Raw genomic sequence first — 24,538 nt, 5'->3', positions numbered from 1 at the left:
CTTCCTTGGCTGTGTTTGTGCCTGCTCATTCAACAATATTAGTAGCTGCAAAATTGAATGTATGTCCTTGGTCATTCATCCCATTCTATAGAAATTCTTTTCTAAAAATCTAATGGGGCAGTATGTTGCCATCTCTCTTCTTTAACTTCTATGATGCTGTGACTTTGTGTCCAACACTGCAAAGAACCTTAATTGTAGATACACTAAAATAATAGCATTGGAGCCCCAAAAATGATCTCTGGCATACCCATAAAATTCCCATTGTACAAGTGTTATGTTTCAAATATCTGGGAGTGGTATTTTAGGCCTCACATAGAGTAAGGACAAAGGAAATATATGATGCCTTTCCTTCTCAGAAGAGTTCAGTGGCTGTCTTGTGATTCTATTATTCAAGGATGAGGGACAATACCTTCCAGCTGCCCTTTAATCATTAATAGTTAGCTCACTTATGTATGGAGAACAGCTTGAACTAATATCTAGGATTGGCCTACTGGAGCATATTGAATGATGAAATTCCTTACATTTTTACATTTCTTTTGGTTGTAAGTTGCTCCTTGGTATTCATGCCTGGCCTCAGAATAGTAATGAAGCATTTGGGGATGAAGATGCAGACCAGCAGTCCAGCACTGGAAGCTAAGATGGAGAAGACCTGCACAGCCACCATGTATTTCCCTTTGGTGCTCAGATAGGTGGGCACAAAGGAGACCCAAACACTGCAGAAGACCAACATGCTGAAGGTGATCAGCTTGGCTTCATTGAAGGCCCCAGGCAGGTTCCTGGCCAGGAAAGCCACTGTGAAGCAGATGGCAGCCAGGAAGCCCATGTAGCTGAGGGTGATATAGAACATGACAACAAACCCTTCATTGCATTGCAGGATAATTTCTCCAGGCTGGGAATAGAGGTCAGAATCAGGGAATGGAGGATAAACTCCCAGCCAGATGGAACAGATGATAATTTGGATAGCAGAACATGAAAGTATGATGGAGTTGGCCAAGCTCTTCCCCAACCATCTTTTCACTCGGTTTCCTGGTTTTGTGGCCATGAAAGCCATCACCACCGTGATGGTTTTGGCCAAGAGAGAAGAAATACCAACTGAGAAGATGATGCTGAAAATAGTTTGTCGAAGAAGACAGGTGGCTTTTTTTGGTTGACCAATGAAGAGAAAAGGAGACAAGAAACCAAGCATGAGGGAGACCAGGAAGATGTAGGAGAGATCCCGGTTGTTGGCTTTGACAATGGGAGTATCTCGATATTTAATGAATAGGATTAAAACAAAGCCTGTAGTTAGGAACAGGAATAGGGCAAAGGCGACGAGGATAATTCCCAGATGTTCTTCATAGGATAGGAAGATTATTCTTTTGGGGATACATTGGACTCTGTTCTCAGTTGGATACTGATCTTCTGGGCACTTGGTGCATTTTTCAGTATCTGAGAAAAAAAAAGTAATTATAATTTTATCATTCCTCAAGTTTCAAAGAATTCAGGTGTTCCTAAGAAAGACAAAATCAAAGGACGCTTCAAAAGTTACAAGAGATTTCCTCCTCTAGAAAAGAGATTTCCTTTGACAGAAGTAAGCTTGCCCAATCCACAATGTCCTTCTATTATCTTGCTTTCTCGTCCTTCAAGATATTTTTGTTATTTCTACCATTATGGCAGAAATTGGTCATGTTGAAAATTAAGTACAACCAAATAGTCAAGTTTAGATGTGTCTCTTTTAACATGCACATTGATCAAAATGCTCTGGAAGAATCCAGCACCCTTTCCTCTGGGGTCACTCACCCTCCTGAGTGGAGAAGGTCCCCTCTGGACAAGGAACACAGTCATAACAGCAAACTGGCTCTCCTTCCCGAACTTGTTTGACAAATCCAGGATGACAATTTTCTACACATTGGGACTGAGGAAAAGACTAAGCAGAAAACCAAGGATCATCAAAGAAAACAAGACAAATCATTAATGGAAAATGGTAGTTGACATAAACATTAACAAAATAGTCTCTGGGTTTCACTTTAGGTAAACATGACTCTCTAAAAGTTTAAACTACTGACATATTACATTACAAGATAGGACTTTTCTTCTTAATAAAATATGGTAGGATGGAATTGAGAAAATATTTAACCATTAAGTGACAACCAGTGGGTTCCTCTTATGGCCACATTAACATGCATTCCTCCATTCTTTATATATCCATGATTAATTAATATTAAATTTTAGAATAAATTTTATTTATTGCATTTATTAACTTCTTATTCTGTTAGAGCAGGGGTGTCAAACCTGATTTCATTGAGGGCTGCATCAGGATTGTGTTTGACCACAGAGGGCTGGGGGGGGGGGGCATGGGGCTTGGCCAGGGTATGTGGCCAGGCTGGGCATGATATGGGACTCATGTGGGGGACACCTGTGGTGGTCAAGTGCTAATGGAGGACTTCACTGAGACCCTCCCTCACTCTCATTATACAGGTAATCCTCGAGTTACAAATGTAATATTGCCTGCCAATTACATTTGTAACCCAAGTATTTGTTTGATTGAATCATGTTAAATGAACATGATCACTCCCTGCTTTCCCCAATGCATTTGTTACTCGATTGCATAAGGGAGGGAAGAGCATGCGGGGCCTAGTGCTAAAGCAGGCCATCCAAGGCCTCCCCCCAATCTACTGAGATATCTTATGTTCCTCTGGAGCTCCAAAAGAGAAGCCAAAGTGTTTTATTCAGATCAGGGGTGGCTTTACTACCGGTTCACAGCAGGGCTGCGCGCAGAAGCATTTTGATGACATCGGGGTCAGTGGGCGGAGCCTCCCGCCAGTTTTACTACTGGTTCTATAGAACCGGTGCGAACCGGGGGCAACCCACCACTGATTCAGATGATGACGAAGCTGTAAGAATGTGAAATCTAAGGAAAACATTTTTGCCAGCTTTGTGATAAAAGACTTCAGCTTGGGGCCATGTGGCCAGCAGGCTCTGGTAGTAGAAAACGAGCGAGGCTGGGCGAGGCTACAGCAGCCTCCTGCTTCAGGACAGCTTCAGGGATTGAGGCAGCAGCAGCAGCAGCAGCCAATCAATGAGGAGCTTGCTTTCTTTGTATCATCAGGCTGAACTGCAAGCCCCTTGTTGATTGGCTGCCACACCCCACTCCTTGAAGCTCCTCATTCGAACTAGCCAGTCAGCAGCAAGCAGTAGGCGGCCCGTTGCCGGCCAGACTGGGCCCAAACTAAGCCTGCAGGCCCTCTTGGCAGAGAAGCCGGTCTTTTAGTCAGCTGTTTTCCTTACATCTCACATTCTTACAGCTTCATGGGCTTCTGAATAAAAGACTGGCTTCTTTATAACATGGGTCAGCCTCTTTTGGAGCTCTTTGAAAAATAAGGTTATCTTCGAGACCGCCTGCTGCTACTGACAACCTCCCATCGACCCGTGCGCTCCCACAGAGAGGGCCTCCTCGGGGTGCCATCAGCCAAACAATGTAGGCTGGTGACCCCCAGGGGGAGGGCCTTCTCTGTGGGGGCACCTACCCTCTGGAATCAGCTGCCCCCAGAGATAAGGAAAATCCAAGACCTCGGTGCCTTCCGCCGTGCCCTTAAAACTTTCTTTTTCCAGCAAGCCGGGCTGGCTTAACATATTTTTAAATATTTTTAATTTTGGTTTGTCATTTTAAACTGGGGCCAAATTAATATATATTCTTTTAATTGTTTTTAATGTTTGTATTGTATGTTTTTATCTGGCTGTACACTGTCCTGAGTCCCTCGGGAGAAGGTGCAGTATATAAATTTGAAATAAAATAAATAAAATAAAAAATAAAATAAAGTACAGTAAAGCCATGTGAAATGGGGTGGGGAGGAATAAGTGGAATCTGGGATGCTAGCAAAGTAGGCACAGTCTGTGGAGAAGGCCGAATGGAGACTCAGAGGCCCATGTCCAGCCCACAGAGGCTCCATTTTGGCCTCTAATGGGCCAGGGGAGGCCTCTGGAGGCCCTATGCCCCATGTTGGCTGCCAGAGTGATGCAGGAGGCTGTCCACAGTGATCATGGGGCACAGTGGGACTGCATGCGGTCCCTTGTGCCCCATTTTCACTAGCAGAGGCATGGCAGGCCAATCCTTTGCTATTTCCAGGCCAGCCTTGCGGACCAGATCTAAGCACCCCATAGGCCGGATCTGGCCTCTGGGCCTTGAGTTTAATACTTCTGTATTAGAGTGATTGAGATAGAATAAAATTGTGAGGAAGAAAGAAACCTCTGACAGGTAGGTCTGGAAAGGTTTCCTTTAGACCGCATGTCATATCTGGTATCTTCAGCTCTGCGCTTTGCTGGCATCCTGTCATAAAATGTTAGGGGGGAGGGGGCAATTGGAATATAGAGATTAGAGATGAGAGGAAAGAGGGGTGATAGGTTTGATGGAAACTAGAACTGTGAGAACCAGCCTGTTCCAGTCTTCAAGGACACCTAACTTAAAACAGAATGTGAAATTGCACCAAGTGGCGCCAAACATCCAAGCTATTCCCAAAACACCTAAATAGCATGCTATTGGACAGAGATGGACCCGTCAATGGGGGAAAGCTGGGGAAAGAGGGGGAAATGTAATGTTTTGCATGGGAACTTCAGATCTAGCCTTGCTTTTGCTGCAACCACTAATCCTTAGTAAAACAACCTATCACTTCAACCAAATGGAGTTGAGGTTCCTTTTTTGCTAGGCAGATCTGACACTACATGAAATATTGCAAAACCATTCCCCTTTGAAATGCAACACGTTGCTTTTTAGAATTATAAGTGTTCTCCTCCCCACATTCAATTCTTTGGGAAGGTTATCCACCTTGGTGACTAGGGTTAGCCCACTTAAAATGGGATCTAAGGCTTTGGAAAACAGAGAAAAGATGTCAATATTTCATGCACCTCATTGAGCATCTTTAGCCGTGAAAGAACGACTTGGTTGATAATAAGTCTTTGCCTTTTAAATCTCCCCAGTTGCAGTGTGATGGGATCTTTCTTGGGGAGAACCACAATGCTCTGGATGTCCAGATCTGCTGCTATGCCTCCATTTTTGTCCAAGTAACATTTGAATGTGGAAACATTGCAAAACTCATTCTTCTTCAGGAAGGGATGGAACTAGAATTGAAACATACAGGAATTTTAAAAGCAGAAACCTTGGCTTCTTATCCCACTTTAAGTCATGTTTAAATGTTCTACAATTGCTAACTTGCAAATATTCTTAATTGAGAGAACAACAGTATCTTCAGAAATGAAATCCAGAGATTTAGCAAACTTTGTCAGTCATATTTTCACAAAATATATGTTGACAAAGTATCATTTACAAAATCTCTTAGTCACCAGGAATATTCTAGAGAAAATAGACTCATAAACGCCTTCAGAACAAATGGGAAAGAATGAGAAAGAATGGATTTATTAAGGAAAAAATTGCCAGGCAAATCTTCTCCAGATAGATCAGGCAGGAATCAAGAACAGATGAGCTAATTCAACTTCATTGTAAAGCTACATTAAGAGAATCTTGCAAGTACAAATGTCTACGGAGATTCTCAGTCATTTAGATCATGGTTGTCCCAAAGATGCTTTTTCAAACTTGCCAGTGTTTATGAAGTGGTTGTTTTGTTTCCCCAATGTACAGATCTGTACGTAGCTCGTTCCATTGTACTGCATATACCACATTGCTTATTTTGTGTCTGGATGTTCTATCCTTGGGGTGGACAAGCTTCTGCCTTAGTTATTCTTGGGTTTGAAGTGTACACATATATTATGTTGGCTGAAGATCCTCCTGAGCTTTTCTGATATTCCTGCAATATATGGAATGACAACATTCATTTATTGATCTCTTCGTTGTCTGTTATGGAGGAGCTCCTGTGGGGTCTTTTTTGAGATTTGATGAAGGCCCACTTGGGACAGCTACATGTTCTGAGGGCTGCCTTGATGTGTTTTTGTTCTTTTTCTTTCCCATCATTGCTGGTAGGCAGGTCTTCAGCTCGGTAGTGTAGGGTTCTGATGACTCCCATTTTGTGCTCCAATGGGTGGTAGGAATGCAATACTGCATTCTAGCCACTGTGCCACCACAGCTCTTATATATAATAATAGATAATAAAAACTTCCTTTAAAATGTACCCAAATAATCTTTCATTTTTCTCAATTAATTAGGCATATAGATAACAATTAGTCATTATCATCTATTCTTCTATGTTGTCATTAATACAGACAGGTACAGTTGATAGTCATGCTATTGTGATGGAAGATGTGTACCCTAAGACAAAGCAATTTTGACTTCTTTTTTTTAAAAAAATACCGAGCTTCAAGAAAAAATATTTATGATTTCCTGATACAAAGAGATCTTCTTCTGTCATATCTGTCATTGGACATTGGCGATAATGTTGGCGATTCTATTTTTATCAACAACTGCACAAAAAATTGCTGTTGAGTTTTCTCCAAACCAGTCCCTTAGATTTTGAAGCCATGATGTTCTTCTGCCTGGACCTCATTTGCCTTTAATCTTTCCTTGGCGGATTAAGTGAAGATGCATAAGTAAAGTCCAGTAGATAAATAACTGAGTTTTAGAAACTTGGACTTGATAAAATATGATATCTCAGATAAGAAAAATGAGATGGCCCCTACAATGTAGATCTTTCCTTAAGATGTCATTTCTACTTTTTTTCATGTATTATATGAAAATTAATATAATTTTAATTATGATAAATTAGTGTAATAAATTAGTAATAGTAGTATTTTAAATATTTGGTAATAATTATATAAATTAGGATAACGTCATTAATATTTTGGATGAAAGGCAATTGAATGATATCATAATAGTTGAATGTGTAACACAGAATCAGATATAAAAATTAGAAAATATCTGGATGGTTTATTAAAATGGCTAAAACAAAGAGAAAGAAATTTAAGGGAGAGAGAGAAGTAAAAAGTTCTCCACTAAAAGAAGAAAACAGAAAACAGAAGAAGCACAAGAGACACCAAACGTGATAATATTTGCAAGAATGGTCTCAAAAGAATAGTTGATTGCAATTTGAATGTGAGGTGGCAATGTGATGCTCATGGAAAGAAGGCAAATACAACCATGGGAAATGCTCTGGTTTGAGAAGATCCCAGCTCATACCAGGTCCCCTTGGAAGCACCACTCTTGGGGGAGAAAACTAGATCAGTTTTACGGAAGAGCAATGAAGCTAAGGAAGGGATGAAAGGAGCTGTTTATAACTTTGAGTAAAGATAACAAGATATTTGATGTTGATCTATGGAATCTGACAGTTATAGGAATTCTGAGAACACCTTTTCCAACTAACACAATTTCTTGGTTGGAGAAGGGAGGATATATATAAGAGCCTTGGTGGCGCTGCAGACTGTTAAGTAACACCAGCTGTCTGCAATTACTGCAAGTTCAAATCTCACCGGGCTCAAGGTTGACTCAGCCTTCCATCCTTTCGAGGTAGGTAAAATGAGGACCCAGTTTGTGGGGGCAATAAGCTGACTTTGTATAAAAAAGAACACCCCTTGTGGGGGGCCCCGAAAGCCCTACTAAGCAGGTATATACAAAAAGTATGAAGGCTATTGCTTAACGCACTGTAAGCCGCCCTGAGTCTCCGGAGAAGGGCGGCATATAAATCGAATAAATAAATAAATAAATAAATAAATAAATAAATAAATAAATAAATAAATAAATAGCACTCTTCCAATAACTGAAAGATGTTACAAAGAAGCTTGAGCTCTGTTTGCTGTTTTCCCAGAGTGTCAGATGTGGAAAAATGAGTCCAGTCACAAGAGACTGAGCATCCTAAAGGGATGCTAAAAATCCTAAAAGGAGGAGCAGTTTTAGAACTGAGCCAGGGAATCAAAGTTCCATTTCCTCTTCTCTGATTGTCTTAATTCAGTTATTGAGTAGCCATCAGTCAGAAAAGTTTCAACCGGGGTTCCTGCACAGAAGAGGTGTCACCTAATTGGTCTCATTTAGGTGTCATTCAAATTTATAAATGTAGAATTCTATTATGCTAATCACAAACCTATACATACAGGAATTTATTTAGCCTGCATGAATCATTTTCTAAAATTACTAGTGTTTAATATAAAAAATATCAGTCACGGTGCCCTGTCTTTGTAACTTCATGGCCTGAGCAATTAGATTGACCAAACTTGATATCCTTTTGTGGCACAAGTAGGTTGTCAAGGTTATCCTCCTTCTGTGTTGGATTCCACCAGTGGTGAAATCTGAACCAGTTCGCTACCAGTTCTCTGGCCGCGCATGCACAGTACACACCAAAAAGAGGCTTGGGAAGTAAATAGAACAGCAAGGGGGGGAATCAGCTGTGGCGCATGATTTAGCTTTGCTAGAAAGCAGGATTTCCTGCTTTCTAGCAAAGCTAAACCCCATTGCACAGCTGATCATCGGAAATACCAGTTTGGAGGAACCGGTAGCTTTTTTAATCTACCAGTTTGCCCAAGCAGGTAGCTAACTACTGCTTCACCCGAACCGGTAGTTTTTATCACTATTGGTTTATTTATTTATTTATTTATTTATTTATTTATTTATTTATTTATTTATTTATTTATTTGTTTGTTTGTTTGTTTGTTTGTTTGTTTGTTTATTCAATTTATATGCCGCCCCTCTCCAAAGACCCAGGGCGGTTCACCCGAACCGGAGCGAACTGGTAACATTTCTGCCCTGGATTCCACCTATAAGGGAACTAAATATAATGGGATCCCATACCTGCCATGGATGCAGTCTTGGGGTTCCCAATCTCTCTTCACCCCCCTTTATTCTCCTCCTGGATCTGGACAAATATGCAGCATGCAAGGCATGGGCCAGAGTCTTAATGACACTGTAAAAATGGTGGTAACTTATGATCTTGATCGTGTTCCTTTTCTGTCGTGTCTCCAGTGGCGCTTTCTGGCTGCATCTTCTCCGGCCTTTGACAGAGAAGACATGCTTTATAAAAGAACAGTGAAAAGACTGGTCTCCAAATGGTGGTTCCACAAAGAAATTGGGTTCAAAGGTATCATCTTTTAGCCTTTGTTTTCCTGAAAAAGAAAAAGTCCAGACACTATGGATGTACTTGAGAAGTTTGTGTTTTTTCATTCTTTGTACTCCGACCATGGTCATGATCCAGACTTTCCTTTCAATGTATCCGGGCAAAAGTCCAAATGTTAAATGGACAGGAAGAATTATGTCCAAAAATGAATCAAGTTCGATGAATAGAAAAAAGACATTGACTTGTCTCCAGTTAGAGATGGCATCCATGAGAGATGCTGTGTGTCTAGTTTTTGAGAATCTTTGTACTATCACAACACAGATTCCATTCCTGACAAGCAAAGGAGTCAAAGTCCTCATGAAATTGTCTCCCATTTCTGTGTCTGGAGCAAACAGACCAATCAAATTCCATCCGAAATGGAGAAGCAATTGAATCGTTGCTGGGTAGAGGATCCCATTTTTGGGGAAAAATGGGTGGTAAAAGGGCAATTGACTTTTATCATGCAGAGACTCTGAAAAAAATTCAAAAGAGACCTGGAAAAGCAATGAAAAATGCTGTATCATATTTCCAGTCAGTTCCATTCCAAAATATTAGTTTTCAATAAATCCAACTTGGATCTCATGAACATTTTAGAATAGGTTATTGTTGATTAGTCTTTAGGCCATATTAAAATACAATATATACAACAAAGAACATTAACAATATCATACATAAAAATAGAATAAAATAAATTAAGTAAAAGAGAATAAGAATGAACATATTTCTGTATCACCCTACAATTCACCAGAATCACAGGAGGTATGCAAATCTGAACTGACATTGAAACAATAGATGTGCTATGTCTTATATCTCTGGAGTTCCACAAATACAAGTCTGTTCATTGTAAGGGACTTGGTTAATTTTCCATATTTAACCATTGTGTCCAGCTTCTCAAATATTTCTTGAGTAAATACTGCTCTAAAATGTTTAGGCATTTCTGCATTTCAGAACTTGGCAATTTGGAAGCTCTGACTGTAGCAGCTCCTCCATTTCAATGCCCCAACCTTAATTGAGTATATTAGAGTAAAAATAAATGATATGGTCACTAATATGTTTGTAATTTTCTAAATAAGCTGGTTAATTAATGATAGCAGCCCCCTATGATTTCATAAGACATATGTGGGCCTAATGGTGAAGATGCTCACTTCCCACCCAGAAGGTTGAGAGTTCAATCCTAGGTAGTGGCAGATATTTCTCTCCTAGGAAAAGAAAAAAAAAAAACTGCTGTGAACTCCACATGATGTCGGGAAGGGAATCCGGCCAGTAAATTTATTTTTATTTTTATATTCTCTGCTCCATGCAGTCACCCTCAAGTGTACCACAAATTAATGGATTAGAGAACCATAGAAAGGGAGTTTAAAGGGTCCATGCCAGAATGCAGGAATAACACTAGGAAGAAAAGAGGTAGGAATTGGAATTCTTTACATAAATCTGGGATTTGTTTACCATTCACAATATCATTATAAGCCAAATAAAATAAAATAAATAAAATAAAATAAATCATTATTCTGGCTCATATAATGTACAAAGTATGTGTCATCTGCTTATTTGGACCAATATAAACAATATCATCAACATAAACAAGAACTATCTCATATATATTATCAGATCTTTTTGTAAACATGCATTCATCAGTTTCATGTGTTCAGTGTTCACTTTATCGTTCAGTTATTGGGTCACTGTTGTATATTAGTAGTTGGACTAGACCCGACATTGCACTTAGTGTTAATCTCTTGTCCCGACACGTGGGTAAGGCAAGACAGTTTCATTGGACATGTGTTAAGAAATTATTGAAATACCTAAAATACACTAAACACATGAAGTTATTGTTAGAACCAACACACACTGATTATACAGAATTATGTTGTTATGCAGATTCTGGTTGGGCGAGTGATAAGAAATCACGTAAAAGTACTTCAGGTTATATGATGTTCTTAAATGGATGTCCTGTTTACTGGCATGTGCGAAAACAGAATTTTGTTTCTTGTTCATCTACTGAGGCTAAATATGCTTGTGTTTCAGATGCATGTAATTTTCTAACGTGGTTTGTCACTGCATTATGTATTTGTCAGCTGAGCTTCCATCCTAAGACTTACGGTAGTCTGGCCAAGAACTTTATCACGTCTCTGTAGCAACAGAGATAAGACTGTCTTGTGATTTCTGAGCTACTGCGCATGTCCAGGTTTAAGGAAGAAACTTCCTGACTTTCTTTTTCCTTTGCCCATCTATGTTGTAAAATTGCCGGTATCAATGTAGTTAGTAAGTTTGTTTTATTTCTTTATAATAAAATGTTTCTTAGAATATATTTCGGGGTTTCTTTCTTTAAAGTATACAGCATGGAAAAACAAGATCCATCCATCTCTAATCAAGTGCAATTACCCCAGGGGGGAGTATCAAAGCTGATTTACGCTCCGACAGTATGTGCCTTCCTTTGATGCCGGAGACCTTTTGATTAGACACAAATCTCTCTTCATCTTCACCTGTGTGCAACAGAAGCCCCTCAAAGCACTGAAGATTTGATATGGATGCTTTTATCCTTGCTCCCTTCACACTGTAGAATGCAATCCCTAGCCATGACACCTTAAATGCTCATAGGGAAAAGCAGTTCTTGAATTCTACAGGGAAGATATAGTTGAATCCATTACTCAGCTGCCACCACCCTGTTCACTTTACCTATAGAGAAACACAAACCTGAGGTACTTTGTAAGTGCCTACCAATGTCGACATCTGAATGGAGATGTCACTGGCAGCTCCATCAATAAGAGCCAAAAGGTTGTCTTTCCTTCCACAGCTGTAATTGGGAACATTGGCTTCTCCAGTAGAGAGCATATCCAGCAAAGCATCTGAAGTTCCAAATGTGTTCAAATAGTTGTCATGAATGTTGTAGCCAAGTGTGAAATTGTGCAGAAGTTGGCGATCCTTGTTGATGACTTGAATAGCAAAAATGTAACGTAGTATTCTTAGCTTGTCCAAAGGTAAACTATTGCAAAAAGGTGTTCATCTTATTATCATCATCATTAACAGCAATAACAAAACACTTATTCAATTTAATCCTCTGTCTCCAAAAGACCTCAGAGTGTTAAAACAAAAATGATCCAATACCAGAGACAAAGGATATTCACCCATCCCCATTTCATTTCAAGAAGATGAGACGAAAGTTAAGAATAATATATGCCCCATTATGTATAGCAGTACTACTTTTCATCTTCCCAGGAACCAGGATTCCAAATCATTCAATCATTAAAGTAGAACCATCATAAAAGAAGGAGACTGTTTCATATTTGACCCAGAATAGCAATTCTAGAAATAAGTCTTCCTTTATTTGCTACAATGATCAGGTATTGAATATAAACGAGCTGTTGTAAAAATATTGAGAAGTCTGGATAGAGGCAACTATAACCCTTTCAACCACTACTTTAGACAAAAGTTAGCATTCAACTGATAAACTGAGGATTGGATGTAATCTGACTTCTTTCATGTTTTTTTCCCAAATCCATCTTTGGATTTGAGTCTCTTTCTCAAAATGAGACAAAAGAGGGAAGTCGTGGAAATGAAAACAATTCAAGAAATTTGACAGGTCATGCAATTTAGAAGTACATAAATTAGAAGAAAAGAAGAAGAGTGTTACAAGTGCAGTTGGAGGGGATGCAATTCCATCACACTGAAAGACTTACAATTGTGTCTGACCGTAAGGAACCATGTTGAAAGGCAACATTACACGCAATATTTCTGTGGCAGAGAGGACTACATTAATGAGATGGTCTCCTGGTCTGTAATAGCTCCATGGTCTTTCTCCATCCTGGTGCTCCAAATGCAGCAGGCACTTCGTTTTAAATTTCCCAGAGACTGGCAGAGACATCAACAGCATTAGAAGCAGGAGCAGAAGCTCCATAATCCATAGGACACTGAATCAATCCGTTTCTAAACAAATACAAGATTGAGGAAAATCCAAAGCACTCTTGCAAGATGGAAAAGCCAGTGAGTTTCCTAATTGAGACATAGAGAAACTCAGCTTCACATGGAAAGGAGAGAAAGATACATTCAAGAGCACGGCCCCTGCCTGTCTCAAAATGTGTGCCACACAGAGTTCATATAGCCTTTGGTGATGCAAGATCCTTTGCACATTGCTTCAATCTGATGTTTACATCAAAGGAAGTCACTGGAGCAGTGGCAGAAGATGTCTCAAAGATCAGAATGGTGATCATTATAATAAGAAGCAATTTCTTCTCTGGGGATCCTGAAGTACTTTTGGGGCCCTGTGTGCAGAAGTTATATGGAAGTTCTCATTCATCCAGGTCCTGGTTGTGCCGATGGTGCTGATTTTTCTTTAAGATGTTTCGCTTCTCATCCAAGAAGCTTCTTCAGTGCAAGGCAGCTCCCTCCTTGGAGGCAGCCAGCAAGCAAACAAACAAATGTGGCACTCTGGCTGGGAGGTGGCAGCAGAGACCCCACCTCTGGTTGGTGAGAGCAGAGCAGGCAGGGCATGCATCTTCCCTGTCACCGCCCAGCCAGAGGCGGTGGCTAACATCTACATTGATTGTTAGTGTTAAATATTTTTTAACACTAGGAGGAGGTGCCTAAAATGGCCGCCACGGATTTTGGACTCCGCTGGGGATGGGGATGGGGAGTCCTGATGGAATGTGGAGGCTTTAGGGGGGCTTTGGTTATGTCCCCTGATATGGACTGGTAAGGGGAGCATTTGAGGCTCGGCAGATCCAAGTTTTACCTTTGGAGGTTCCCAGGAGACGCCAAGCGTCCCGGAGTTGCTGCCCCATGAGGCTACCCAGACAGCGTTTTTTTTTTCACTGCAGTCTTCGCCGTGAGTCAGCTGGGTGGTGGTGTGGCGCTGCGGCGGTGGGGTATGGTGAGGTAGAGACCCCCATGGACCCCAATTCAATGTCGTCTGGCTGTATGGCTGGGGAACCACTCGGCAATGGCCTCCCTGGAGTCAGCTGGCACCCGCCGAATGGGAGGAGGTTGCCGGTGGCATGTGTGGAGGACAGTCAGCGGCAGAGCGACCCCGTCCCAGGTGCAGCTTAGTGGAGGAGAGGCCGAGACAAGAGAGACAAGGGGAGCTGCGCACCGAGGTCAGGCTCTGCTTGCCTGAACCTAGGGGAGTCTCCCCCCCTCGCTGTGGACCATAGTGTCTTGAGGACTGTGGAGCCGCGAACCGGAATTTGCTGGTCCACCTGTGGAGGTAAGGTATTCAGGGGGCCTGCCTATACCATCCAAGCTGGTTGGGCCGGGCTGGGGGTCATAGGCGGTTGAAGACTTCGCCTGGATGTTCCATTTCTGCTGCTTTGACCCCCCCGGATTGTTTCTGCTACAACCGCCTGGACGTTATGGCATCAAGACCTTCTTTTCTCCAGCCCTATAATGGTCAGTTTTTTGGGTGTGCTTGCCCGCTTCTGTGAGAGGCTTTGGACTTGTTGTATGACCAAATCATGTTGCGGTGGGAGAGCAACAACGACCTATGGATCCTACCCAATGATTCCTACCTGGCCTAGGAACCTTGCTGCGGTGAGAGAGCGGTGAGGATTACCATTGCCTGTCATTTTCCTACTGCTGTGAGAGGGCGTCTGGGAATGCAGGTTCCTATTCCTATTGCTAGAGCAGACTTTGGACTTTAGACCTTGAACTACTGACCTGTGATCTTGATAGGCCCCGCTACCATGGACATTCCCATCTCTGCGTTTGAGGATGACTCTACGAACTTACACAATCGTGGACGTGGTCACCCTGAGAAATTCCCCCCATTCTTGGGTGTGGCCAGTGGGCCTTGCAATGACTTACCTTAATGATGGATCCTGGGACCCCGAGAGGGGGCACAAGGGTTTTAAGGGTTTTAGGGGACATAGATTGAAGGGTTTTTAAACAAAATTTTTAACGAAAAGTTTAAGGGGACCTAGGAGTGGGGAGGGGGTTGTAGAGAGGGACCTGGGGGGTCCATATAGCCACTGTATGGGGTGGTGGGTTGGAAGGGCGCAGCAGAGGGGTTGAGGAGGGTATCTTTATCTTTATCTTTATTCAAATTTCTATACCGCCCTTCTCCTTTCGGACTCAGGGCGGTGAACAGCCAGAAATAAAACATTTTATATATAAAAGTTAAAATAAATTTAAAATAATTAAATAAATTTGGCCCATTAATTTAAAACATTCCAATTAAAAGCCATATCAAAGTTATTAAAACCAATCATAAAATCAGGAGAGCCCGGCTAACTGAAAAAAATAGGTTTTGAGGGCCCGACAAAAAGTCCGGAGGTCTTGGATCACTCGTATCTCTGGGGGTAGATTGTTCCAGAGGGTGGGTGCTACCACAGTGAAAACTCTCCCCCTGGGGGTCACCAGCTGACATTGCCTGGCCGACGGCACCCTGAGGAGGCCCTCTCTGTGGGAGCAAACTGGCCAGTGGGAGGCAATTGGTGGCAGGAGGTGGTCCCTTAGATACCCCAGCCATAAGCCATGGAGCGCTTTAAAGGTGATCACCAACACCTTGAAGCGCACTCGGAAGTCCACTGGGAGCCAATGTAGCTCACGCAGGAGAGGAGTCACATGGGAGTGCCCTGTCGCTCCCATAATCCCCCGCGCGGCCGCATTCTGCACCAGTTGGAGCCTCCGGGTGCGCCCCAAGGGGAGCCCCATGTAGAGAGCGGTACAATAGTCCAGACGAGAGGTGATGAGCGCTTGAGTGACCATGCGTAGGGAGTCCAGATCCAGAAAGGGGTGCAACTGGCATATCAGGAGGACCTGAAAGAAGGCCCCCCCTGGTCACGGCCGTCGTATGCCCTTCTAAGGACAGCCGTGCGTCCAAGAGGACACCCAAGTTGCGGGCCCTTTCCGTGGGGGGCCAATGATTCACCCCCAATAACCAGCGATGGTGCCAGCTGGCTATACCGGGACGCCAGCAGCCACAGCCACTCGGTCTTGGAAGGTTTGCATCGGAGCCTGTTTCTCCCCATCCAGACCCGCATGGCCTCCAAGCACTGGGACATCACTTCCAAGGCATTGTTGGGATGGTCTGGGTTGGAGATGTACAGCTGAGTATCATCAGCGTACTGATGGAACTCCACCCCAAAACCACGGATGATCTCACCCAGCGGCTTCACATAAATGTTGAACAGGAGGGGCGAGAGGACCGACCCTTGTGGCACCCCACAAACAAGGTGCCTCAGGGTTGACCGCTGCCCCCCTGTCAACACAGATTGCGACCGGTCAGAGAGATAGGAGGAGAACCACTGCAGAACAATGCCCCCCACTCCCAGTCCCTCCAGCCGGTGCAACATGATACCATGGTCGATGGTATCAAAAGCCGCTGAGACATCTAACAGGATCAGGATAGAAGAATAACCCCTACCCCAAGCCCTCCAGAGATCATCCACCAATGCGACCAATGCCGTTTCCATGCTGTACCCAGGCCTGAAACCGGACTGGAGAGGATCCAAATAGACAGCTTCATCCAGGTACTGGGGAAGCTGTCGCGTCACCACACTCTCAACAACCTTCGTGATAAAACAAAGGTTGGAGACTGGACAATAGTTAGCCAAAACAGCCGGATCCAGGGAAGGCTTCTTGAGGAGGGGCCTCACAACCGCCTCTTTCAAAGCGGCCGGCAGGACACCCTCACTCAAAGAAGCGTTAATAATTCCCTGGAGCCAGCCTCGTGTAACCTCCCGGGAAGCCAGCACCAACCAGGAGGGACACGGGTCCAATAAACATGTGGTGGCGTTCAGCCGTCCCAAGATCCTGTCCACGTCCTCGGGAGCCACAGGATCGAACTCCTCCCAGATAACACTCTCAAGGCCTGCCTCAGTCATCTCGTCTGAACTAACCCAGTCGGCGGCCAAGTCTTCCCGAATCTGAGTTACTTTATCATACAGATACTGTACAAAATCCTCAGCTCAGCCCTGCAAGGGGTCATCCTGCGCTCCCAGATGGAGGAGGGAGCGGGTCACCCTAAACAGGGCGGCTGGGTGATTATCTGATGATGCGATAAGAGCGGCAAAATAACTAGATTTTGCTGCTTTTATCGCCACTAGGTAGGTCTTAATATGAGACCTTACCAGTGTCAAGTCAGATTCGGATCGGCTGGCCCTCCAACCACTCTCTAGGCTTCTTTTCTGGTGCTTCATCTCCCTCAGCCCTCGGAGAACCGGTAGTTTGACCGGGGAGCCGGGGGGTGAAAGGAAGGGCAGTTCAATTGAAATAATAAGTGGGAGGGGCAGGTATGGCAGGCACAGGGGGCCATATCATGTTCCGGGGGTGCGCACGTGCTGTCTATGAGCGATTGCGCACTCCGGCCCCCAAAGCGCGGCTCATGTCCTGGGTTGCACAGAGTCTCAGGCCCTGGGTCCTCGGCTGATGTTATGTAATACCAGGTCGGTAGTTAATAAAGCCCCCCTCATTTGTGATCTTATTATGGAGGGGGGTGCGGACCTGGCAGGAATTACAGAGACCTGGTTGGGCCAGGAGGGGGGGTTCCCCTCGTTGAAATGTGCCCTCCAGGTTTCCATGCATTTCATCAGCCGAGGGTTCAGGGGAGGGGTGGGGGAGTAGCGGCAATTATTAGAGAAAGTCTTTGTCCGAGGGAGGCCACTGTTCCTCAGATAGCTGGATGTGAGTCCCTCCTTGTGAAGTGGGGTCGTGGGGTGCAGATGGGCTTGCTGATTGCGTACCTGGCTCCCTGCCACATAGCGGCAGCCCTGCCTGAACTGCTCAATGTAATAGCCGGGGTGGCAGTGGATACCCCCAGACTCATGGTCATGGGGGATTTCAACCTGCCATCTGTCGGTGAAATGTCAGAGGCAGCTCAGGAGTTCATGGCTTCCATGATGGCCATGGACCTGACCCAGTTAGTTCAAGGCCCTACTCACATGGGGCGATACACTCTGGACTTGATTTTTGTCGCTGGTCAGTGGTTGAATGATCTAGAAATAGGAGATTTAGTCATCAAGCCCTTGTCATGGTCAGATCATTCACTCCTTCAGCGAGACTTTTGAGCTGCCTCCCTTCGCCGCAGGGAGACAGAAGCAACCAGCTGGTTCCGTCCCAGGCACCTGATGGATCCGGATAGGTTCCTGATGGAGCTTGGGCTATTCCTGGAGGCTCTGGCCCATGACTCAACTGAAGAACTGGTGGGTGCCTGGGATAGGGCGGCCTCCGGAGCTCTGGACTGCGTCGTGCCTTTGCAGCCTCTGACCCAGTGCTGATCCCCCGGGGATACGTATGATTCCCGACCTACATACCTTTCGTCATACCCTACCCTATTATTCCAACAGGCTGGGCTGGCTAGATAAGGATTGTTAGGGGTGTTTTAATCTGGAGTTTTAAACTTGGGGCAAATTATTTAATACATTTTAAATTGTTTTTAAATTTTGTATTATATGTTGGTTTTTTTTATTGAAAAAGTTTTACAAACATCATTTTTTTCCCCATTTCCCCCCCATCCCTCCCTTACCCCCCCAAACCCTCCCCACCCCCATGACTTCCCCAAGGTGAAATCCATCCACATTATATTATATCACAGTTTACCACCCCTCTATTCTCCCCCCTGTGTACTATACAATTCTACATAACAATAGGCTATTTTGCCCCCTGTAAACTATACATTTCTTTTTTAAAAAATTTTTTTTATTAATAATAAAAAGAAAAAACAAAACCAACATAAATACATTGAAACAACATACAAAACGAACACACATCAATTCAGTCCAATGACTGACTCTTAGAAGATACTACAGCGGTGGGTTATTTTTCATATTTCTATTTGTATCAATATCTACAGTCGCCTATTTACTTGGTTATATATGTACATATATAGTTGACTCCTTATTTACTTCTATGCATTTATATTGAATAGTCGAAAATCATCTTTATATTCCTATTTTTGCCTCCAGCCAGCTGTACCATCTTTGCCATACTAAATATTAATCAGTATCATCTTTCTCTTGTATTTCTTTTGTGAGCTTATCCAATTCTGCACATTCTGTAATTTTAGCTATTATTTTGTCTTCTGTGGGTAACTGTTCAGATTTCCAATGTTGGGCAAAGAGTATACGTGCTGCTGTGGGGATATGGATGATCAGATATTTTATTTCTTTGGTATATTGTGCTGTGATTATTCCCAATAAAAAGGTTTCCGGCCTCATTTCCAGTTTTTGTTTCGTGATTTCTTCAATCATTGTTTTAATTTGTTGCCAGTATTGTTTTGCCCTTCGGCATAGCCACCAGAGATGATAATATGTCCCTTTCTGTGATTTACATTTCCAGCACATCGGAGATGTATTTGGGAACATCTTGGCTAGGCACGCCGGTGGGAGGTGCCATCGGTAGAACATTTTGTAAAGGTTTTCCTTGTAGGGTATAGACAATGTCATCTTATAATTTATCTTCCACAAATTCTCCCACTTATCCAATTCAATAGTATATCCTATATTTTTGGCCCATATTATCATATTCTCTTTGACAACCTCCTCTTCTAATTTGTATTTTAGTAGGTACTTATAAATTTTGGTAATCATTTTCTCATCTGTACTTTGTAATATTTTATCCAATTCATTTGGTTCATTTTGGAATCTGAATTGTGCCCGATCAGTTTTGTATCTTGATTCTATTTGCATGTATGGCCACCAATCAATGTCTATACCCTGATTTTGTAATTCTTGTCTTGTTTGTAATTCTCCTTCACTGTTCAGTAGTACTTTATAAGTCCTCATTTTCTCTATATCCATGGCATTGGGATACATTAGTGCTTCCATTGTCGATAGCCATCGTGGAATCTTGGTATAATGTTTTCTAATCTCTTGCCATGATTTGTACAATGATTCTCTGATAATATGTTGCTGGAAATATCCATGGTGCTTGTCCTTTCCCTCCCACAAAAAGGCGTGCCATCCGCGTTGTAATTCAAAGCCCTCTAGTGATAGCATTCTTTTATTCTTAAGGTCTATCCAGTCCCTTATCCAGTTTAGCGACGCTGCTTTATAATATAACTCCCAGTCCGGTAGGCCTAAACCTCCTTTTTCCTGAATATCTTGCATACACTTTATTTTGATTCTGGCCCTTTTCCCATTCCAGATAAATTTTGTTATTATTTTATTAAGGTCCTTAAAAAAGTTCTTTCCTGGCCAGATTGGGGTTACTTGAAAAAGGTAGAGTAATCTAGGCAGTATATTCATTTTTATGGATGCAATTTTCCCTAGAAATGACAGTTGTAATTTGTTCCACGTTTCCAGGTCTTTTCTAATTTGTTTCATTAATTTGTTATAATTGTCTTCTCTAATTGTTATTGCTTTAGCAGTAAGCCAGATTCCTAGATACTTTATTCTCTTTACAATTTGTATTCCTAATTTGTCTTCTAGTTTTGTCTCCTGTACCTTTGTCAAATTCTTTGTTAATACTTTAGTTTTTTGTTTGTTAATTTTAAGCCCTGCGACTCTTCCATATTCCTCTATCTTCGCTAGAAGTTTGGTTCCTGTTATTTCCGGTTGCTCCATTATAAATACCACGTCGTCAGCGAAGGCTTGCAATTTGTACTCTTCTTTCCGTGTTCTCAAACCTTTTATTTCGGCATCTTTCCTGACTTCATTTAGTAATATTTCCAATGAAATTATAAACAGTAGTGGGGATAAAGGGCAGCCCTGTCTCACACCCTTTTGTATATCCAGATTTTCAGTCATATCTCCATTAATCATAATTTTGGCCGTTTGGAGGGAGTATACTTTTCTAATCATATGTAAAAATTTAGCACCAAAGTCCATGGTTTCTAGTTGCAATATGAGGAACTTCCAATTTAGATTGTCAAAAGCCTTTTGTGCGTCTAAGAAGATTAAGGCTACTTGTTTATCAACTCTTTTCTCGTAATATTCCAGGACATTGATAATTGTTCTTATGTTGTTTTTGATCTGTCTTCTTGGGACAAAACCGTTCTGATCTGTATGTATGTATTTATAAATAATTGTTTTCAGTCTTTGCGTTATAACCAACATGAAGAGTTTATAATCTACATTGAGCAATGAGATCGGCCTATAATTTTTAACTTGTGTGGGGTCCGTGTCTTCTTTAGGGATAAGTGTAATAATGGTTTCGGTCCAGGATTTGGGAATTTCTGCTTCTAATAATGCATCATTGAGGACTTGGAGTAACAGTTCGTCCATTGCATTTTGACAGTTTTTATAAAACTCCGTTGGTATTCCATCCGGGCCTGGGACCTTGTTGTTTTTTTGCTTTTTCCTTGCTTCCACCAGCTCAGACATCGTAATTGGTCTATTTAATGCTTCTCTATGGGACTCCTCTAATTTTGTGATGTTTGTTTTACATAGGTATTCCTTAATGTCTTCATCCCGAATCTCTTCTTTCTTGTAGAGACTTTGAAAAAAATCTTTGACTATACGTTTTTTGTCTAGGTTGGTATGGTATATTTGTCCTGTTTCGTCTTGCAATTGAAATATTATTCCCCTTTCTTTTTCTTTTTTCAATTTATACGCTAACCAGCGCCCCGTTTTGTTTGCATGCTCAAAATGTTTCTGTTTTGCTAATTTGATTTTCTGTGCAATTTCTGTCTGGGTGATCAGATTGATTTTATGTTTAGTAAGGTTTAATTTTTCTTTTATTGTTTTGTTATGGGGCTCCTTCTGCAATTCTAATTCGTATATTTTAAGTTGTTCTAACAACTTATTCCTTGACTGTTGTTTCTCTTTATTTTTTTTGCCATATACGCAATTGTAAGACCTCTTATGTATGCTTTAATTGTGTCCCAAAGGTTTTGAAGCGATGTCTGTTCTTTAGTGTTTATTTGTAGGAACATTTTAACCTCTTTCTCAATCATCTGTATATATTCCTTATCTTTTATTATTCCCATATCCATCATCCACCTCCTTTGCTTTCGATGTCCTTTCCATACTATTTTAATGGGGTTATGGTCTGCCCAGGTGTTCACTGCTATTTCGATATTTTTTACCTCCTCTCTGAGGTCTGAAGTCATCCAGGCCATGTCGATCCTAGACCATGACTGGTGTGGGTTCGAATAATATGTATACTGTTTTGTTTGCATGTTTGCCTCTCTCCATACGTCATGTAGGTGTAGTTCATTGATCATGTCTTTGAAAGGTTCCGGTAGAGTTTTCTTTCTGGTTTTACTTTGTTTATTACTCCGATAGTCTTTTTCTATGTCCATGATTGCATTGAAATCTCCTACCATGCAGATAGTTTCATATTCCAGGTCTTTAATTATATTATGTAGCTTTTTAAAAAAGTCATTTTGGTTTCCGTTGGGTGCATATATGGATATTAATAATATTGTTTTGGATCCTGTTTGTATTTCTATTATTAAGAAACGTCCTTCTGTGTCTGCATATATTTGTTTTGTTTTTAGGTATTTCTTTACATATATTGCAACTCCTCTCTTTTTTTGGTCTCCTAGAGTTGCATATAGTCTTCTTAATCTTTGGTTGTCCAATAGTTTTTGATGCTGTCTTTTGATATGTACCTCTTGGAGTGTAATGATATCTATTTCTAGCTTTTGAAGTTTTGTAAATGTCTGTTTTCTTTTAGCTGGTGAATTAAGTCCGTTTATATTGATTGAAATAAGTTTTAGCTCTCTTTCCATCTCTCTTTATTTATCTATCCGTTGTTTGCAGTCTTTTTGTGTTTCTAGTGATCATTTGCATCTTTTCCCTCGCTCCCTCTCTCTCCATTCTTTCTCTTTCCAATCTTCTCCCCTCTTCTTGGTCTCTTTCTTCTTTCTCTGTCCGCTGTTCCTCTTGCCTCTTAAGTTCCTCTTCTTTTCTGCTCTCCTGCTCCTCCTCCAGCACGAAGTGTTGGTCGAAGAAATCCTGTGCTTTTCCTACGTTATCAATTCTGTATTTTTTGTCTTCCCAGGAGATTAGTAGACCCTCCGGTATTAGCCAGCGGAACTTTATTTTAAATTTATTCAACTGTGCCGTTAGAAAGTTGTAGTTCCTTCTTTGGTCCCTTGTCCTTTTTGGTATCTGTTTGAGGGTTAAAATTTCTTTTCCCTTATACATAGCTGTATAAGATGTATTCCCTTATACATCTTCCTGTAGATCTCTTCTTTTAAAGATTTTTTTGTAAATCTAATGTGTATTTCTTTTGGTAACTTATTTCTCCGGGCGTAGTTCATGTGAACTCTATAGATTTCATCTATTCCACTTCGTATCTCTTCCTTGTCCCTCTGGGTCACTTCTGAAAGTATCTCAGTCATGATTTCTCCTAGGTCCTCCTCCTTTTGCTCTTCTACGTTCTGAAACCTTAAGTAGAAGGATGCCTTCTCCATCTCAAGATATGATAACGTGTCCTCTAGGTCCTTATTTGTGGCTGCTTGGATATATTTCATCTTCTCCATTCTCTTATTCGTATGTTCTATTCTCTCCTCCACCTTATAAATCCTCTGTTCGTTTTCCTCTATTTTGTGTTGTATCTTTCCTATCTTCTCATCCATGTTCCTAATATTATCCTTTATCTCTCCCACATCCATCCTAAGTTCCTCGTGATTTTTCCTTGTCTCCTCATGGTTGTGGGCCATGGTCTCTTGCATTTTATTCATTCCTTCCTGGATCATCGTTAATACGGAATGACTGTTTTGCATACTAAGGGTGGGAGTTGCTTTATTTTTTTCCATAGTTTCAACTGTTTTTTGTTGTGCTGGGGAGGCCATGAGTATCATCTGGTTTGATGGTATTTTCTTACTTAACTTAGTAATTGTTGTTGAACTTATAGTTGCCATTTGTATTTCTTTTATTATCTTCTCCCAGAATTTCATATACTGATTACTATTTGGGCTGTTATATTTCTTTTGGTATTTATGTTTGGTTGGTGACTTTCAGTAATTCCGGTAATCCCAGGAAGATAAACAACTAAGATGAGTTTCCTTGTCACACTATCACTATCTATATATAAATTTATCTATAAGTTCTATTTTTCACTTTTCAATATTTTACAGAGTTCTTCAATTCATGATGGCTATTTGGCCTATATTACTCTCTAAACATGGGGGTGAAATATAAAGGGAGGGAGGGAGGGAAAAGTCTAGTACTTCAGCAATTCATCAGTTAGCTATCCTTATAATTAATTACTTACTATCTTATTTAAATTTATTATTAATTACTATTTATCAAATCAATTACCCTTAATTTCAATCCTAGATTCAATTAATCTGTCTAATATAATTTTTCAAAACTAAACATACAAAACAATATGATATTTAACTTCCAAGATAAAATATAGCACTAAGATAAGTATAAATATATATTTAAAGTAAATATGAAATTAAGTTAACAGTTATATATGTAGTATATAAGGTTATATATGAGATTTCAAAAACAGTACATTTAATATTAATGCTTTTTATGCTTCTTAATCACTAATTTATCAGCTTTTAATACAATTAATTATACTTTACAATTGATTCTTCTTCTTCTAGATCACTCTCTTCTTTTTTTTCCCTTCAAAATTGTATCCTTCTTATTTATTGTCCAGAGTCTAATGTCCCAATACTTTTAGATTGAGTGTCCAGTGTCCAC

At 41.3% G+C, this 24,538-nt stretch overlaps 1 protein-coding gene across 1 annotated transcript; it reads right to left on the bottom strand.

Annotated features, from left to right (window-relative positions):
• Nucleotides 1-517: 517 nt before the first annotated feature.
• On the bottom strand, nt 518-12,894 carry LOC139309775 (vomeronasal type-2 receptor 26-like). The gene is made up of 6 exons (XM_070933982.1): nt 12,677-12,894; nt 11,694-11,982; nt 8,702-9,496; nt 4,882-5,094; nt 1,780-1,906; nt 518-1,428 (listed from the first exon to the last, which is right to left on the bottom strand). Exons 1-6 carry the CDS (start codon nt 12,892-12,894, stop codon nt 518-520), a joined length of 2,553 nt encoding a protein of 850 aa, XP_070790083.1.
• Between the last annotated feature and the right edge of the window lie 11,644 nt (nt 12,895-24,538).

Source organism: Pituophis catenifer, unplaced genomic scaffold (assembly GCF_029215685.1).
Source record: "Pituophis catenifer annectens isolate HBS135680 unplaced genomic scaffold, rPitCat1.0.hap2 SCAF_2, whole genome shotgun sequence".
NCBI classification, from domain to species: domain Eukaryota; kingdom Metazoa; phylum Chordata; class Lepidosauria; order Squamata; family Colubridae; genus Pituophis; species Pituophis catenifer.
This window is presented reverse-complemented; position numbering and strand designations above follow the sequence as displayed.